The sequence below is a fragment of the Pempheris klunzingeri genome, chromosome 19, assembly GCF_042242105.1.
Source record: "Pempheris klunzingeri isolate RE-2024b chromosome 19, fPemKlu1.hap1, whole genome shotgun sequence".
NCBI classification, from domain to species: Eukaryota; Metazoa; Chordata; class Actinopteri; order Acropomatiformes; family Pempheridae; genus Pempheris; species Pempheris klunzingeri.
Genome location: NC_092030.1, coordinates 21,247,669 through 21,267,349, shown reverse-complemented (window position 1 = coordinate 21,267,349; position 19,681 = coordinate 21,247,669). Strand labels below are relative to the sequence as shown.

Below are 19,681 nucleotides of genomic sequence, written 5' to 3'. Positions count from 1 at the left end.
CCTGGCTTTGAAGAGCCTACAGTGCTGTTCTGATTTCACGTTAATGCTAAAATAAATGCTGAAAAATGGCGGTTATAGTCTTGGTTGGTCACGATAATCCTGCCCCCGATGGAAGTGGTTCTTTGGTCTAAACCAGCCGCTCTAGAACCAGTTTTCCGAGGCGAGAACCGGTTCTTTTGCTGTGGAAGCATGAAGAACTGGTTCAAGGTTAGGCAAGGTAAATCTAGAGACCAGCTGGTGAACACAGTGGAGCGTTTAGCAGCTTAAGAGCTAAATATTTCAATCAGGAGGAGGAGGAGACCAAAATCAGAGCTGAAAGAGGAAATATAAAATTCATCAGGTGACACAAGCAGGACTCCACATGAAGGATCATGTTACTGTGTTTAAATAAGAGACTGTGAGAAGAACTTCAGAGGACTGATTTTCATCTGTCTTGTCATCTATATCCGTGCTGTGTGGGTCGTATATGCAAATTAATGATGTTTAACTTTATTCCATTGTGTGAACTGCAGTTTTAATAGTTAAATGCAGGAATCAGTTATTCAGGATTTACTCATGAGTGAGGAGGAATTACAGCCTATGGAGGAGGAAGAGGCCTCCTCTGTGCGGTGGAATCTTTTCTTGTAGGTTTTCTACCGTTTGAGCAAACAGGAATAAGTTTTCTCTGCTACAATTTCTAAAATATTTGCACCTTCCTACAGCAGAGACTCAGTTTTATAAAAATCTATGACTATGTTTTCAGCGTTGGAATACCTCTTTAAGTAATTTTGTGATTAACTGGAATAAAACAGCTGAATATAGGAAAAAAAAACACGTGGAATTGATAAATAAATATTTCTTATCTCTGCGTTTTTATAGCTAAACAAAGCAAAACAGATCAGATAATAATAAAATTAGAAACTGATATTGAAGTTTACTGCACAATGTGGTTGAAAGCACTCTGTTCTCTCTCGAGTTGTTATTATTTTGTCAAATTGAAATAAGCATTTCATCAGAAAAAGCCTCAGCTCATAACAACTGGGGAGAAAAAGCATTTCCTTTTGGCAGAGCGACAGATAAGTGACAGCTTGTGGTAATTTTACTGATGGCTGTTTCAGTGGGAGTCTGGTTTAAAGCTGACTGGCTTCTCCAAACAGCAACTTCAGAAGAGATGATATCTGAAGACTGTCCAGCACGGATGAGATCCATCATTCTGTCACACGGTCAAGTAATCGTACAATAAGTCCATCAATCTCCCGCCGCTGCGATGGATCCTTCCTCACAGAGAATATGTGCCGGCGTCGTGTCCGAATCAGACGAGCTGCTGTTTATCTTGTTCTCCTCTTGACCGATGTGACCGAGAGTGAAACCTGTAGCCAGAACTGGACCACGAGCAATAACGGCATCGCGACGGAGCCATTAATCAACCTTTGGCGCTGTCTGTTCTCAGAGGTGTCCCGGAATGACTCCTGTCCGGACCTGCCCGAGATCCAGAACGGCTGGAAGACGACGTCCCACATTGCGCTGGTGCGAGGGGCTCGGATCACCTACCAGTGCGACCCCGGCTACGACCTGGTGGGCAGAGAGACCCTCACCTGTCAGCTAGACCTCTCCTGGAGCTCCCAGCCTCCGTTCTGTGAAAAGAGTCAGTTCCACTCACCTGTATTAATGTGTGTGTGACCGTGAGCGTGTGTAGGTGGTATTACCTGTGACATATGGTGTGGTATTCAAGTATAAACTTCACTTTTTAGGTTGTTTTCAGTGTCTATACACTTTACGGTACAATAGTAAGACCTGACTGGCTGTACTTTGTATCACATTAGACAAAACTAGAGAAAATATTCTTTACTAAATGGTAAACAACTCTATTTAGACAACTTGGAACCTGCATATGATGCCATAAAATATAAATATAGTGTAATTGGATATAAAACGTGATCCTAATAAACTATCTGACACCATTTTACAAGATCATAGTTTAATCAGAAATCAAATACAATGCTATAATATGCTACAGTTCTACCCTTACTACCAGTTTTTGCTGTTATTAGACATTTAATTACCACCAGCATCGCTTAATTAGATTAATATTAGATTAATATAGGTTATGTAATGCACTACTAACTAAACCTTTAAAAGTCACACAATAACACAAACAAACCAAGCAATCAACCAGCAGCTCCTGTGTTCTGTTCTCTAAAATCCCTGTTTTAGTGAATGTAGTCTGGTGTGTGTGCTGTTTGTGGTTAAACCAAAAGGATCTTCCAGGTCTCTCTCTGTAGGGATCCTTTCCATGATGCTGTCACACACTTAGAATAACACTCTGAGCCTGTCAGTGGATCAAACAAGCTCTTTTAGTGGACCTACTGTGATCAGGTGCAGTTGTCCCAAAGGATCACGTTGCAGCCTGAGGTGACCTACTGGACCAGTTCCAAAAGTTTATGTATCTACCAGTGAAATATGTAAAAATAAGGTCCAGATATAAACCGACGTTTGTGTTTGCTGTGTTTAGTGTGTTTGTGTGATTGATGGTACGAACAGCTGACACTCATCTGTTGTCTTCCACACCACCCTGTTATCTTTTCCTCAGTCATGTACTGCTCAGATCCCGGCCACGTGGAGCACTCCACCAGGTCTCTGTCCGACCCTAAACTCTTGGTGGGGACGACCATTCAGTACAGCTGCAACCCCGGCTTCATCCTGCAGGGCGGCGCCACCATTACCTGCTACGGCCGCGAGCCGGGGACTCCTGTGTGGACGTCTCGACTCCCTCACTGCGTTTGTGAGTATCAGACACACACTTCTAGTTCAAGAAGAGGACAAAACATGCGAGCTTAGTTGCTTTTCCAGCTCCTAGAAGGAAATTCTAGTGGTTATTTTATCAATCTTGTGGGCTGAGTTGTCGGCCCTGTGATTTGAGAGACCTGTCATCAGGATAGACAGGTGCACATGGCAGTTTACTGAAGATGAGAGGCTCTTTCCTGGTTTCTGTGCGATCTAACATGAGTGGGTTCGTGTGATTTCTAGCAAAAGAAAAAAGTCCTTGCTCTCTCTTTCCTGCGCCGACGCAGACCACAGCGTTCAAAGACGACGCTTCATCTCCTGCATTTTCATCAGTTTCAATGCATGAGTATGTGTGCGCATGCATGTTTTCAGGGATATTAATGTTTGTGTGAAGTGTTTGATATGTAAATGCTATGCTAATGCACCGTACCAATCAGCCCTCAGCCACCTGGAGGAGGGGGTGGAGATTATCCATGAGTCATGTCACCTCAGCTGGAGCCTGTCAAATCTGTCAGTCGGGCTCTGACGCAAAACCTCTGATTCGTGTTGAGAAATTCAACAGCTTTCTCTTTTCTTCCTCCCTTCCTCTCAGCCGAGGACTCTGTTTCCTGTGAAAACCCCGGTCTCCCTGACAACGGTTACCAGATCCTGTCCAAGAGGCTGTACCTGCCCGGCGAGTCACTCACCTTTGTCTGTTACCAAGGCTACGAGCTCATTGGGGAGGTCGCAATTAAATGCATCTTGGGAAACCCGTCGTTTTGGAGCGGCCCACTCCCACTCTGCAGGGGTGAGACTTCTGCACACCTTGGTGTTTTTTTTATTTTAATGTACGTGTGGAACCAAACTCCCCCCTGACTTCTGTCCCTTTAGATTTCTGCATGCACACAATATTCCTGACTACACCTTTTTGCCCCATGCTTGTTGATACAGATCGATCATGCCCCGATGCATGCTAATGACCGTTCGCTAAACCCCCCCCCAACTGGCGTCCTTTTATATTAGCCTTTATAAGACCAAAAACACAAGAGCAAAAGTGTAAAGAATATATATAATATATATAAACAGTGTTTGCCTGCTCTTTTATAAGCTGTAAACGAATTAGTAGACCAATTAGCAGATCGTTAAGGTTCAGCTTTATTATCATTATACGACACAGCAGACAGTTTAAAGTAGAACATAATAAAACCCTAAAATAGGTGATATACAGTCTTACACATTTTATTATATTTATTTTAAAATGACATTGAGCTAACATTGACTCTAACTTAAATAGCTAGCTAACGTAGCTACAGCTAATCAAAGCTGATTTTATCTGAAATCAAAAGCTTAATTAAAAAGAGAGAATTTAATTTACTATTTGGTTTTTGTACAGACACTTAAAACCACCAAGGAAAAAGAAAGAAAAGAACTTAAAGGGTTAATAATGTTTTGTCTCCATCTTTAACTGGTGTGACAGATTTTCTTTGAAACCATTGACATCTATGGACGTAACATGACTTCAATCTGAACATTTTACATTCAAGAACTAAAATAATGATAAAATAAATGTAGAATAACAGAAAATCAGGATTCTCAACTTTAATTTCTTGATTATTTTTTAAAAACTAAAGTGCGTCTGAACCCTTGATGGACGTGGTGACGGCAGGTTGCGGTTTAGAGGTTTAGCGAACGGTCACTTCAAAGCAGCCTTGTGACGAATACAAACTGCAGAAGAAGTGTGATGTAGATTTTCTGACTGATGTCTTGCAGCCAACCATGACTGCTTTGGCAACCGTGCTTTGGAAGGTGAGTCTACCTGTGTGTGTCGTGGTGTGTGTGCTCTGATCCTGAGGGCTGAAAAGACCCCACACCGTTTGTTTTCTAAACTCAAACAAACCAAAGAAATAAAAGATTTAAAAAAAGAAAAAGAAGCACCTCACCTTTCTGTGTGTCTGCGCTGCCTGCATCAGCAAACATCTGCCTGCCCACAGTGTGTGTGTGTGTCTGTGCTCCTGTTGGGATCCATTTGTTTACCTGCAGCATTCACCTGCCTTTGCTCAGCCACCCTTGACTGGAGGTTTTATTTGCTCTCTTGGTGATATTCTGCCTTTTTAATTAACCTTGCTTCATTCGTGTGCCGTCTCTCAGTGGCAGAGGCGACCGCAGGCTCCAGTCTGGACGGAGGGAACGTGGCGCTGGCCATCTTCATCCTCGTTCTTCTGCTGTCTGTGCTGCTCGGAGGGGCTTATGTCTACGTCACACGGTATGATGTCTGGCTGCTCACCTCCACCTGAACATGGATTAAGGATTAAGAGAGCCACAGTCTCCCCCCCTGAGGTCACTGTGTGCCAATGTGTTTGTGGTAAATTGATTATTTGGCACCAACCAAAGCACAATATCAGTATGAAGGTAATTCTGATTCTTTTAAACCGGGGCCCTATTTTTTCTTTTTAACATATTTTCATGTACAAAAACTTCTGGAACTGGTCCAGTGGGTCACCTCAGCCTCGAAAAAAGGCTGCAATGGCTGCAACATAAATTGGGGCACCTGCAGCAGCTCCAAAGAGCTTGTTTGATCCACTGACAGGCTCAGAGTGTTATTGTAAGTGTGTGACAGCATCATGGAAAGGATCCCTACAGAGAGAGACCTGGAAGATCAGCTGTTATATCGCTCTCTGCACACACACACCAGACTCCATTGGAAAAAACACTGATTTTAGCTCACAGAACTCAGGAGCTGCTGCTTCAATTAGTTAGTTTGTTTGTGTTATTGTGTGACTTTGGTGTTTTAAAAGTTTTAAGGGTTTAGTTCAGATCAAAATCAATATTTGTGTGACACAAAATATGGCACTACGTTCCAGTGTTATTAGCATTACATGTGGTGACTAATAACAGCAAGATTTGGCAGTAAGGGTGGAATAATATTGACAAAACCCTCACAGTGCACAGGAGGAGTCCTCTGGGTAGTTTGTTCTGTTTGTTCGGCTTGATTCAGACTCCTGTGTTCTGTGAGGATAAAATGACTGTTTACAATACAGAGGTGTTTTTTTTCTTCTTCTTCACATGTATAGATGTAATGTTGTCGTACTTATTTTACTCACATGGCATCAAACTGGGAGACGTCTCTGTTATGTAGCCTGCCATGATTGATATAAATGGGACGGACAAACTAGCACTTGTCACATCCTCCAGAATGAATTGAAATGCCTTCATGAAGGGAGGACTTTCTGCTGCACTGCTGCATTAGACTGCTTTAGTTTTAGTGCACAGGGTATAAAATCATTGCGGATCTCTGGGTCTGGATCTCGTCTCACTGTTTTCTCTTTCTCTCCTCCATTAGGTGCAGATATCACTCCAACTTAAGGCTTCCTCTTATCTACCCCCACCCTTACCGACAGATCACTGTGGAGACCGAGTTTGACAACCCGCTCTATGAGACAGGAGGGGTGAGTCTCCAGTGCATTTAAAAACTGGATCAATACGTTTTAACACTCAACTGCACACACACACACACACACACACACACACACACACACACACACACACTCTAGACTGCTAAAACTGCCTCCTGTCTCCTCCATCTTCTCTTTCGCTGTCAGCAGGACACTCGTGAATACGAAGTATCGATATGAGAAGCCTCACAAAAGACATTTCTGAACCGAGACCGACCGCCCCGTCCTAACGCTCCACCCTCTCCTCCCTCCCTCTCCGCCCAGGAGGAGGCGATGTAAATACAAATAGATGATGTCCAGCCCCCTCTGCCACGGGACGCAGTGATTGATCCTGTTCTCTCCTCCTTTTCGACGTGACAGAAGACATGATGGGGTGGAATAGGAGGGGAATACGTGAGGCGGGACAGGAGATAGACGAGTGTGGCCTGGAGACGATGGAGGATGGAGGATGGCTGGGAGAGACCCCAGAGATCATCTCAGAAGAGCGTCGAACGCGGTGAGAAAAGAGGAGATGCCGGGTGTGAAGAAGAAGTGAAGGAGGGGAGAAGGGGACGGAGAAGGGGACAGGACACAGTGTGAGGAAGGAGGGGATTCAAGCACTTTTTAGCTTTTTTTGTCAAAAGATCCTCAAATTTAAGCTGCAATCCTTAAGATTTTCATGAAATCTAACTGTGCTCCTGTTTACAGTTATTACCTCCATATACAGTCTAGAAGCTTTAGCTGGCAGTGGCGGGGTCCGCCAGATTCAAATTGTCTTAAGAGTCACTCTTAGAGCTCTATTAAATGACTCCTAATGCTAAGCCAACACTTTCCACTGCTGCTGCCTCACATCAAAGGATAACTCAAGAGACCTGAGCCCCATTTTTATATATTTCAGGTTTGAAATGTGCTTTTAGGAAGTAAGAGTTTTGCTGCAGCCCAGATTAGGGGCTACGATGGCTGTAACCAGCAGCCACACCTGATCACAGTAGGTCCACTAAAAGAGCTTGTTTGATCCACTGACAGGCTCAGAGTGTTATTCTAAGTGTGTGACAGCATCATGGAAAGGATCCCTACAGAGAGAGACCTGGAAGATCCTTTTGGTTTAACCACAAACAGCACACACACCAGACTACATTCACTAAAACAGGGATTTTAGAGAACAGGACAGAGGAGCTGCTGGTCTACTGCTGCCTCCATCAGTTAGCTTGTTTGTCTTATTTTTTATTACACAATCAATTTATTGGATCTGAACTAACTCTTTAAAACACCAGAATCACCCCAAATTTGTAAAAAAAAAAAAAAAGTAGGGCCCAGGTTTAGAACGAGTCTCGTTGCTGTTTGGACCACGGGTGAGTTATTTCTTCTTCACTGTCACATCGTGAGCGTCCACGGGGGGACAAACAGGCGAGCACGGCTGAGCGCCAGTTGCCGTATCCTATCTATTAATATATCTTTTACTGTGTCTCTGAACGCACTCGGCTGTTGCCACGGCAACCGCGGGTGTTGCCAGATCAACCGGGGACTGATATCTTAAGGATTGCAGCTCTGAAGAGTCCTGGGGAGGAATCTGGCAGGTAGAACGACGGATGTTTAGCTGTTGTCTGCATCCACGCTCGTGAGTCACCAGGGAAATGATGTTCAGCGGCTTCTTTTCTATTTATTTCTTTTCTTTTTTGCCCCTTTTCCTAGTCAGTCCGACACAGGACGTCAGCTGTCTCCTGTCCCCGAACTCCCTCCTGCCTGCAGTCACCTTTAAGCCTTTTTACTCCAGCTGGTCCAGCTCTGGCTTTAGCCGTAGTTTAGTGGTGTTTAAGTCTCTGACTCCAGGGCCAGTGCAGTGCTGATGTCTCATCCCTCACACGTAGTTAGATTGATGGCTGTCGTAGGCTGGCCTCGGGGTCCCCGGGTCTGGACCGGCTGCGCGCTTAGAAAGGAAACTGAAAAACATGCATTGTTGCAGATGTGCAGGTTGCAATGTGAATAGCGTAGCTGTAGTTAACTGACCGACCGACCGACCCACCAGATGATGTATTTATTTTGATGTACTGTATATGTGATGTTTTATGCAGATTGATAAATGTACATTTTCATTATGAGAAGACAAACATTAACAGTTTCCCTAAATAAATGGTAAAACTTGAATAAAAAGTACAAAACACTTTCTAAATATTGAGGCGTCCTGTTGGATTCTTTGCTGTCATATGTGGAGAGACGTGTTATCTGACATCTGTGTCACCCAGAGGACGAGCTGCTTTTATACTTTAGGAGTTAATCCTTTCGCTCCCAAACCGAAGCTGTGTTTTTGTCCTGCTTCTGTTCATCTCAGAGTCTCTTCTTAGCTTCAAATACGGATGTGTGGAACATTTAATCTCTTTCATTTGCTGCAAAGCTTCCACTTCAAACTATCACTTCAGATCCAGGCGCCGCTGTACAACCAAAAAGTGAAAGTATACAGAGAATGTGAAGCAGTGTTTAACGTTTGGGGGCCTTGTTTTTTTAGATTGGAGTTATTTAAATGTCTGCTCATGGTGTCGTCTTAAAAAAAATCCTCAAACTGTAGTTTTCTCATTTTAAGGTCTCTGTTGTTCTCTCACACTGAGCTGAGCTTATCTAAAGCTGACTGCTTTGGCTCCAGGAGGAACAAACTCAGCATCACCGATGGAGATGGGTCAACTTAACATCAACTGAGTCATTCAGGTCTTCTTCACTGCTTTAAAAACTGATGAACACATTCATGATGAATCTCAAACTGTTTGGTGGAGACCGACTCGACGCTCCGGCTTCACAGCTCGCTCTAGTTGTGGAGCAGCGAGAGTGAAGGCAGAAGTAAGAAGCTTTTCTTTCAAGCCTCCCTGAGTTCACAGCAAACACACAGATTCACTGCAGGGAACTTTTTAATTTATTTTCATCACAGAACAGTGATCCGAATGATCGTGATGAAGTCCAACAACAAACATTTACTCTGGTTTTGTCAGTTCACGTCATAAAAAACATCCAGTCACGTCACATTTTTTGCTTTTATATGGAAGTTATTATTACTAGAACATCCGACGTGGGGAGTTTATTCAGCGCAGGCGTGGCTGTAGGTCAGGTGGGGCTCCTGTCTGACTGTTGCTGATTAGACTTGTAGCATCTATTGATTCATGTTTGTGCCAATTCCTCCTGCATTACATCAGCAACGTGTTTTTAGAGAACACGTAGTCAGATAATACCGATGTTCAGGAAAAGGAACAAACAGGCAGAACCTTTTCCCCGAGAAATTAGGTTTATATATTGTGTTTTTTTAAAAATAAATGAAGCACTACAGTTATCTACTGCACCAGAGTTAAAAGCATGAAATCAGACTTTGCCACCAGAGACGGCTCCACATCCTGACTCTGTGATCAGGCCTTAGCCCTTAAAATGAAAACATTAACATTAAAATGTGTTTTCTGTTCTCCATATTTCTAAGCCTGAGCCTTAGTTTGGGGATATTTTGGGTACAGAATAACTGGTAGTTACAAAAATGTTTGGAGCTGCCCCAGTAGATTACCTGAGTTCTTTTTGTTACACTGATAAAGCGCTCTCTTCAAAGCCACCAGACTCCACTGACAAAAACAATCATTTTACAGGAGTTTATGGTCTGCTGCTGCCTCAAATTTGTATGTGTTATTGAGTAAAGGTGCATTTTGGACCCAAAATAAAAAAGGATGTTTTGATATTTGATATTAGCTCCTGATCCAGACTGACCTGTTAGAGCACCAAAGTCACACACAAGTTCTGTGTTCAGCAAAGTAAAATGACTGCTTTTGTGAATGGAGTCTGGTGTGTTTGCAGAGAGTGATAGATTTCGCTTGTTGTGCAGTTGTCTGACTATTCACAGCATTTTTGTTTTACTAATCTCACCAAAATATGTAAAAATAGGGCCCAGATGTCCAGGAATTTAATGATTTCACAGCCCCTTAGATTTGTGTTGTGAGAGTAAACTACATCTTTAGACCCTCACCAAAACACAACATCACAGATTTTAACCTACTTAACAGTCCTTAAAAAGTTCTCTGAAGTATAAACTCCCCACTTTCACCACAGCTTGCGGTTTTGGCTTCCATTCAGCCTGACAAACAACTTTTTTTTCTGGACTGTGTGCTGCTGTCTTGCAAATATATCCCGATGGGTGGGAGGCAAATCCTGCCCCGCAGCATTTCCCCACCACCAGCCCATGCTAACGTCCTAATGATTCCTTCTGTTGCCATGCTGAATGCTAATAAGAAGATAATGCTTCCTGCCACCATAGCAATTTCCAGAGGCGTCCCTGCTGCGGTTAATTCAGCTGTTGAGAAGCTTTTAACCAGATGCTTGATGATATTAGGCACTCTGTGGAAACTGAGCGCTACCCACACACGTTTAATGAACCAAAAGCGCTCACAGAGCCAGAAATACATTACATTTATGTCTGCATTTAAGGCTTTTAGCTGGTGCTATTATCCAGAGAGGCATAATGAGCGCAGCAACACAAGAAGATCATTAATATTACAAGCAGCTAACAGCATGGGTCAGACCCACAGCACTGAGGCGATGGATGCAGCAAATATGTGTTAAGTGTATTCATGTATAATAGAGATGCAGGTGGGCGATATATATATAAGGAGCTTTATAAGTTTATTTTTTAAACAACGAGGTCAGTTTGGGGAAAACATGATGGTTTGGGTTGAAATAAGTATGTTAGATAGTTATTCTAACCCACCTAACCACGTGTTTTAGGTGCATAAACCTAAACTAAACCTAAAACTTCACACAGTTTATTATCGGAATGATTTATTACTGGAAGATCCTTTTGGTTTAACCACAAACAGCCGTTATATCGCTTTCTGCAAACACACCAGACTACATTCATAAAAACAGCGATTTTAGCTCACAGAACTCAGGAGCTGCTGCTTCAATTAGTTAGTTTGTTTGTGTTATTGTGTGACTTTGGTGTTTTAAAGTTTTAGTTCAGAACAAAAACAATATTTAGTTTGTTTATTTGATTTATTGTGTTTTTCTATCTGAGGTAAGTCTTTGATTCACATAAGGGCCCACGTGCTGCAAGGTAAAATTACTGTTTTTGTCAATGGAGTCTGGTGTTCTTGAAGAAAGCGATATGACATCTCTCCAAAAGGATCTTCCAGGGGTCTGTCTCTGGAGGGATCCCAAAGGATTATGTTGTTTCATGTCTGCTGGCTGAGGTGATCTACTGGACCAATTCCAGCACTTTTTATACCAACCAGTCTTTTAGACACCAAAATATGTAGAGCTAAAATAGCAAAGTATAATAGGGCCCATACATGAGTGTTTTAAAATTATTGGACTGCTTCAGACAGCATGTTGTGTTTGTGATGATCTGAAATATGGGAAAATCAATAGGTTTCCTTCTGTTGGGAAAATTGATCCAATATTGGGTCAGTTTCTGATTAAGGACATGACAGTAGTGCTGCGGTAAAGGTCACAGGGTCACGGCTAAAATCAATAGGTTTTTTCCTCATGTGGTTATGAAACTTCTGCTCTTTCAAAGAAACAAATTAAAAGACGGTTGCATCACATTTCTTCAGGTTAATTTAAGTCAAGAGTCAGTGGCAGGGTCAATTTCATGGGAAATTAGAAAAGTAATGACCTCATGACCTAAACTACAATGTGTTATTTGAAAAAATAAGATAAAATTAAATAAAATTAAATGAAAATATAGTTACTAATATTATTATTGAATAGTTTTTAGGATATAATCTTTGTTATTATTGCTTTCAGCAGCTTCCTGTTTTCTCACGGCTTCACGACATGTCTACATCCGCCCAGCCTGTGACCGTAGATAGTTTTCCACTCTTACTCCGGACTAAAAACACTTTTCTCCCCTGTAAGAAAACTGTTATCGTGTCTGTGTGTTTTACTGTGGATATCTTTTGTTTAATTTATTCCACAATCATTTTGCAGTGAGACGTAGATGATATAGTTCCGCCGGGTGGGACAGCGGAGGGATATTTGAGCTGTTGTCTATAAATGCTGCTCCGCTGCGACGGTTCGTTAAAAACCTGACAGGACCCGGAAGTGACTGTGGTGAACACCGGTGGAACAATTTGTTTGTAAGTAATAGTTTTTTTAAAATCTTTTTCGAGATTAATCACCAAGCCTGAGCCCGCTGTTTTCACATGTATCGTTTTGTGGTGCTTTGTGTGTTAATTCGGCGATGATTTAGCCGTTGGTAAGGAGTGAATTAAGAACTACGTCAGACTTTAAAACTAGCTAACCAGGCTAGCCGCGGCCTAATTTTACAAAACGTCGCCGAGCGTCCGCTTTTAGCTGAATTCAACTTTAAAATGAGTCAGTTATGCCAGAAAAGGAAACTCATTAATCATGAAAGAGGTTAAACATTTGAGTATAACTCCAGAGGAGAAATTACCGACAAACTACCACGTATTGCATCCCGGTTACCTTAGCAACGTTAGCTTGTTAGCTTCACCAGTTGGCCCGTTTCTCGTAAATGGGGAAACTCCTGGTTTGCTGGACGCCTCTGCGGGGATTTTTCTGGCAACCTTAACCAAAAAGGTTTGACTGCGTCGACTCAAAGCTTCGAGAAGGAAAGCGGCGCCCGTAACCGAATTAAACTGCAGCGTCGGCAACTGTTAGCCAAGCAAGGTATGCTAGCTGCTAGCGTTATAACGTTATGATGTGATCAATAACCTGATGGATGTAGCTAGGTGCTGCTAGTCAGTTAGCTATTTTAACTGTTAGCTTATGAGCTTCCGTGCTAGATATCATCTAGTTTAATGCTCCCAAACATGTTATGCTGCTTATTGTGTTAAATGTGTGAATTGATGCTGTATTAGATTGTAGACTATTGATCAAATGAATCATTATGAGGTCAGTCTGAGCTTTAGCTAATAAACAAATGTATTAATCAAACACTTAAACAGTAATTAGTCAGTATGAAGGTGTTTTGTCAGCTGTTTAATTGATTGAAAACCACTTTGTTAGTAAGGAGCCTTTTAGTGACACATTCAGCTTCGTGGATAAATGTTGAGAGAAATCTGATTAGTTGACTCGCTCAGTTTTTTTTTTTTTTTTTTTTTTTTTCCTCCATTCTAAAGTACGTTTTTCTCTCAACAGTGTCAAGATGCAGATCTTTGTGAAGACCCTCACCGGCAAGACCATCACTTTAGAGGTGGAGCCGAGTGACACCATCGAGAACGTCAAGGCCAAGATCCAGGATAAGGAGGGCATCCCCCCCGACCAGCAGAGGCTCATCTTCGCCGGCAAGCAGCTGGAAGACGGCCGCACCCTCTCTGACTACAACATCCAGAAGGAGTCCACCCTCCACCTGGTGCTCCGCCTGAGGGGAGGCATGCAGATCTTTGTCAAAACCCTCACCGGCAAGACCATCACCCTGGAGGTGGAGCCCAGCGACACCATCGAGAACGTCAAGGCTAAAATCCAGGACAAAGAGGGCATCCCCCCCGACCAGCAGAGGCTCATCTTCGCCGGGAAGCAGCTGGAAGACGGCCGCACCCTCTCGGACTACAACATCCAGAAGGAGTCCACCCTCCATCTTGTCCTGCGTCTGAGGGGAGGCATGCAGATCTTCGTGAAGACTCTGACCGGCAAGACCATCACCCTGGAGGTGGAGCCCAGCGACACCATCGAGAACGTCAAGGCCAAGATCCAGGATAAGGAGGGCATCCCCCCCGACCAGCAGAGGCTCATCTTCGCCGGCAAGCAGCTGGAAGACGGCCGCACCCTCTCGGACTACAACATCCAGAAGGAGTCCACCCTCCACCTGGTGCTCCGCCTGAGGGGAGGAAACTAATCCCCTGCTCCGGTGTCAAACCCACTCCTTCTGATCCAGCCGTCAGTTATTCCTTTTATTTTTAAACTTCAATAAAGGTCGAGCATTCCTGACTTTTGCTTTCCTTGGCTTTTAATAATCCACTTTATATTTTTGCTGCTTCATCTCTGAGGTAATTGTCGCCTGTTTGACAGAAAATAGACCCGCCGTAGAACCAGTGTGTGCATGTTGGTGGTTCAAGTGTTCAGACGTAGATAAATGGGTCCCTGCAGGTGTTCAGTTCTCAGGTTAGTCGGTGTGTGTGTTTGTTCTGGACTCGCTGCTGTTACACGTGTTGACCAAAACTAATAAAGTGGTTTCTCACCTCAACCTGCTCACTCGTCTTTTTAATGAGTCTGACCACAGTTTTTATCTCAACTGAAACCTCCAGAAACATCAGGACATATTTAACTTCTCCACAGTAAGAAGTTCTGTTCTCTGATGGTTCAGGTTGAGATACAACTGTTTGTCCACTAGTCGTCACCAGAGACCAGAAATATTCAACAGTGGTAGAAGTTTATAGTACAATGTTGAAATAAAAGTCCTACATTCAGGTTTATGGAGTAGAAGTACACAAGTATCAGCACCAAAATAAACGATGTTCCAGGAGTTGAAGTACTTTGTTGTACTGTCTCAGTATTCCATGTAGTATTGGATTGTAATTAAATGTTGCAGCTGGTAAAGACGATCAATAATCTCCTCTAATCACTTTTACTCAAGTACTCTAAACACAGATTTGCAGTACTTGTACTTGAGTGTTTATCTGTTACTTCACACTTCTACTTCATCAAATACTGTAGTATTTACCTCACTACATTTATCTGACGGCTTCAGTTAGATTATAAAATCTGATTAGTTATCAATCAAAACTATCAATATAGTGATCGACAGAAAATGAATGGAATGAAAAAAACATTTCCTGGTCGCAGGTTCTCAGGTGTTTGATTTGAATGTTTGTTTACTTTTACTGCAGTAGTATTTTACAGAGTGGTGTCAGTACTTTTACTGCAGTAGTATTTTACAGAGTGGTGTCAGTACTTTTACTGCAGTAGTATTTTACAGAGTGGTGTCAGTACTTTTACTGCAGTAGTATTTTACAGAGTGGTATCAGTACTTTTACTGCAGTAGTATTTTACAGAGTGGTGTCAGTACTTTTACTGCAGTAGTATTTTACAGAGTGGTGTCAGTACTTTTACTGCAGTAAAGGCTGTACTTACAGTATTAAAGTAAAAGTACTCTTAACAGTAAAAGTGATTGTTGTACTACTATGCAGTATATTATATTATATATATATTATGAAGAGAGATTATTAATAACTTCATGAAATTAACTGGAATTTAACAAGATAGTATACTTCTACTGACTGTTATACTTTTATATATTACATCATGAGATTATTATTAATGACCTAAAGTTTATATATTTATTATGAGAAGAGATTATTGATAATTTCATTAAATTAACTGATTACATCATTAATAATCTCATGATGTAATCTACAATAGTACAACAGTCAGAGAGGAAACGTTCCTGCTCAGAGTACTTTTACTGTAATACTTTAACTACAAATGTTCCTACAGTAAAAGTACCCAGAGCAGAAATGTTTCCTCTCTGACTACTATTACAGATTACATCATGAGATTATTATGAAAAGTTCATTTATTATGAAAAGCAAAGATTGTTAATAATTTTAAGTGTAAAGTAGAAGAAACTCAGAATGTCCTAAAGTTTAAAGTTAAAGTATTTGTACTACTGAAATTAATCTGATGAAATTATTCATCTTTTCTTTTCATAAAACATGTTTGACTATTGTTCATAATCTCGTGATGTAATCTACAATAGTACAGTTTAGAGGTTCTTGTACTTTACTTGAGTATTTCTCTTTATTATACTTCTACAGTTTTACTGCAGTAAAAGTCTGAGTGTGATGAGGAAACTGTGTTTAAAGTATTACAGTAAAAGTACTAATACCACTCTGTAGAATACTCTTACTAGTAAATAAGTCTGAGTGTGATAAGGAAACTGTGTTTAAAGTATTACAGTAAAAGTACTGATACTACTGCAGTAAAAGTCTGAGTGTGATGAGGAAACTGTTTAAAGTATTACAGTAAAAGTACTGATACTACTGCAGTAAAAGTGAGTGTGATGAGGAAACTGTTTAAAGTATTACAGTAAAAGTACTCTGAGCAGGAACGTTTCCTCTCTGACTGTTGGACTATTGTAGATTACATCATGAGATTATGAACAATAGTCAAACATGTTTTATGAAAACAAAAGATGAATAATTTCATCAGATTAATTTCAGTAGTACAAATACTTTAAACTTTAGGACATTCTGAGTTTCTTCTACTTTACACTTTAAATTATTAACAATCTTTGCTTTTCATAATAAATGAATTTTTCATAATAATCTCATGATGTAATCTACAATAATCCAACAGTCACTTCTACTGTAATACTTTAAACATAGTTTCCTCACACTCACAGATTTATTTACTAGTAAGAGTATTTTACAGAGTGGTATAAGTACTTTTACTGCAGTAGTATTCTACAGTGTGTATTAGTACTTTAAACTACTCAGATACTTTAAGTACAGTCTGGAGTTTCTTGTACTTACTGAGTATTTCCCTTTATGTTTCTACTCAACTTCTATTTTCTACTTTTGATCCCACTACATCTGTATTTAACTGAAGACGGAGGAAGTACTGAGATCATTTACTGCAGTAAAAGTACTGATACCACTCTGTAGAATACTACTGCAGTAAAAGTACTAATACCACTCAGTAGAATACTACTGCAGTAAAAGTACTGATACCACTCTGTAGAATACTCTTACTAGTAAATAAATCTGTGTGATGAGGAAACTGTGTTTAAAGTATTACAGTAAAAGTACTGATACTACTGCAGTAAAAGTCTGAGTGTGATGAGGAAACTGTTTAAAGTATTACAGTAAAAGTACTGATACTACTGCAGTAAAAGTCTGAGTGTGATGAGGAAACTGTTTAAAGTATTACAGTAAAAGTACTGATACTACTGCAGTAAAAGTCTGAGTGTGATGAGGAAACTGTGTTTAAAGTATTACAGTAAAAGTACTGATACTACTGCAGTAAAAGTCTGAGTGTGATGAGGAAACTGTTTAAAGTATTACAGTAAAAGTACTGATACTACTGCAGTAAAAGTCTGAGTGTGATGAGGAAACTGTTTAAAGTATTGCAGTAAAAGTACTGATACTACTGCAGTAAAAGCCTGAGTGTGATGAGGAAACTGTGTTTAAAGTATTACAGTAAAAGTACTCTGAGCAGGAACGTTTCCTCTCTGACTGATGGACTTTTATATATTTTACCATGAAAAGCAAAAAGATTCTTAATACTTTCCTGAAAAGAACTAATTTGTACACGTGGTGTGAAGTACTTTTACTGAGCTACTGAAGTACAAGTTTGAAGTTTATTGTACTTTGAGTATTTCTCTTTAGTATACTTCTACTGACTGTTGTACTTTTATATATTACATCATGAGATTATTATTAATGACCTAAAGTTTATATATTTATTATGAGAAGAGATTATTGATAATTTCATTAAATTAACTGATTACATCATTAATAATCTCATGATGTAATCTACAATAGTACAACAGTCAGAGAGGAAACGTTCCTGCTCAGAGTACTTTTACTGTAATACTTTAACTACAGATGTTCCTACAGTAAAAGTACCCAGAGCAGGAACGTTTCCTCTCTGACTACTATTACAGATTACATCATGAGATTATTGTGAAAAGTAAATTTATTATGAAAAGCAAAGATTGTTAATAATTTAAACTGTAAAGTAGAAGAAACTCAGAATGTCCTAAAGTTTAAAGTATTTGTACTACTGAAATTAATCTGATGAAATTATCCATCTTTTCTTTTCATAAAACATGTTTGACTATTGTTCATAATCTCATGATGTAATCTACAATAGTCCAACAGTCAGAGAGGAAACGTTCCTGCTCAGAGTACTTTTACTGTAATACTTTAAACAGTTTCCTCATCACACTCACTTTTACTGCAGTAGTATCAGTACTTTTACTGTAATACTTTAAACAGTTTCCTCATCACACTCAGACTTTTACTGCAGTAGTATCAGTACTTTTACTGTAATACTTTAAACAGTTTCCTCATCACACTCAGACTTTTACTGCAGTAGTATCAGTACTTTTACTGTAATACTTTAAACAGTTTCCTCATCACACTCAGACTTTTACTGCAGTAGTATCAGTACTTTTACTGCAGTAGTATTTTACAGTAGTATTAGTACTTTTACTGCAGTAGTATCAGTCCTCGTACTGCAGTAGTATCAGTACTTTTACTGCAGTAGTATTTTACAGTAGTATTAGTACTTTTACTGCAGTAGTATCAGTCCTCATACTGCAGTAGTATCAGTCCTCGTACTGCAGTAGTATCAGTACTTGTACTGCAGTAGTATTCTGCAGTAGTACATCAGTGTACTGCAGTAGTATTCTACAGTAGTACATCAGTGTACTGCAGTAGTATTCTGCAGTAGTACATCAGTGTACTGCAGTAGTATTCTGCAGTAGTACATCAGTGTACTGCAGTAGTATTCTGCAGTAGTACATCAGTGTACTGCAGTAGTATTCTGCAGTAGTACATCAGTGTACTGCAGTAGTATTCTACAGTAGTACATCAGTGTACTGCAGTAGTATTCTACAGTAGTAAATCAGTGTACTGCAGTAGTATTCTACAGTAGTACATCAGTGTACTGCAGTAGTATTCTACAGTAGTACATCAGTGTACTGCAGTAGTACATCAGTGTACTGCAGTAGTATTCTACAGTAGTACATCAGTGTACTGCAGTAGTACATCAGTGTACTGCAGTAGTATTCTGCAGTAGTACATCAGTGTACTGCAGTAGTACATCAGTGTACTGCAGTAGTATTCTGCAGTAGTACATCAGTGTACTGCAGTAGTACATCAGTGTACTGCAGTAGTATTCTGCAGTAGTACATCAGTGTACTGCAGTAGTATTCTACAGTAGTACATCAGTGTACTGCAGTAGTATTCTGCAGTAGTACATCAGTGTACTGCAGTAGTATTCTACAGTAGTACATCAGTGTACTGCAGTAGTATTCTACAGTAGTACATCAGTGTACTGCAGTAGTATTCTGCAGTAGTACATCAGTGTACTGCAGTAGTATTCTACAGTAGTACATCAGTGTACTGCAGTAGTATTCTACAGTAGTACATCAGTGTACTGCAGTAGTATTCTGCAGTAGTACATCAGTGTACTGCAGTAGTATTCTACAGTAGTACATCAGACAGACAGGAGACGTGAGCAGATGTTAAACTTGTTTTATTACAGCTTCACATCGTCGGTTCTCATGAACTCGACGTCTCTTCTACTGTTTCTTTAAATGAGAGAGAAAAACAAAGAAAGAAGCAAAGATGGTGAACAACACTGACGGCTGGTGGGTTCACAGGGTCTCTGCAGCTGGACTCATGGTGACGGCACCAGTAAAACCTGAGAGACAGACCAGGACCAGGACCGAGGGGGGGGGGGGGGGGCTTCTTTACATCTGATAAAAATCCAATTAATAAGTGAGAGAGAGCACTTCCTGTTCCTGTTAGCCGACACATGGAGACAACAGGCAGATCATGAGTTCAGAGTCAGAGAGCCTG

The 19,681-nt window shown here is 40.7% G+C and overlaps 3 protein-coding genes across 4 annotated transcripts in view; 2 read left to right on the top strand and 1 right to left on the bottom strand.

The window, feature by feature from the left end:
* Nucleotides 1-6,465, top strand: part of LOC139218801 (seizure 6-like protein) — a 53,169-nt gene extending 46,704 nt beyond the window's left edge. The window contains exons 11-17 of the mRNA XM_070850496.1: nt 1,430-1,624; nt 2,570-2,761; nt 3,356-3,550; nt 4,513-4,548; nt 4,891-5,005; nt 6,083-6,188; nt 6,345-6,465. Of these exons, the coding sequence (XP_070706597.1) occupies nt 1,430-1,624; nt 2,570-2,761; nt 3,356-3,550; nt 4,513-4,548; nt 4,891-5,005; nt 6,083-6,188; nt 6,345-6,374 (869 nt within the window). The 3' untranslated portion in view covers nt 6,375-6,465. The remainder of the gene's footprint in view (nt 1-1,429; nt 1,625-2,569; nt 2,762-3,355; nt 3,551-4,512; nt 4,549-4,890; nt 5,006-6,082; nt 6,189-6,344) is intronic.
* The window catches only part of scarb1 (scavenger receptor class B, member 1), a 238,870-nt gene that overhangs the window by 137,021 nt on the left and 82,168 nt on the right, over nt 1-19,681 (bottom strand). The gene's annotated exons all lie outside the window — the stretch shown is intronic.
* On the top strand, nt 12,225-14,337 carry LOC139218481 (polyubiquitin-B-like). Its single transcript, XM_070850051.1, has 2 exons — nt 12,225-12,268; nt 13,293-14,337. The coding sequence occupies exon 2, from the start codon at nt 13,300-13,302 to the stop codon at nt 13,987-13,989; it is 690 nt and encodes a 229-aa protein (XP_070706152.1). The 5' UTR covers nt 12,225-12,268; nt 13,293-13,299; the 3' UTR covers nt 13,990-14,337.

Coding starts and splice junctions, on each gene's coding strand:
- LOC139218481 (XM_070850051.1), top strand. CDS start 13,300: ATGCAGATCTTTGTGAAGACCCTCACCGGCAAGACCATCACTTTAGAG.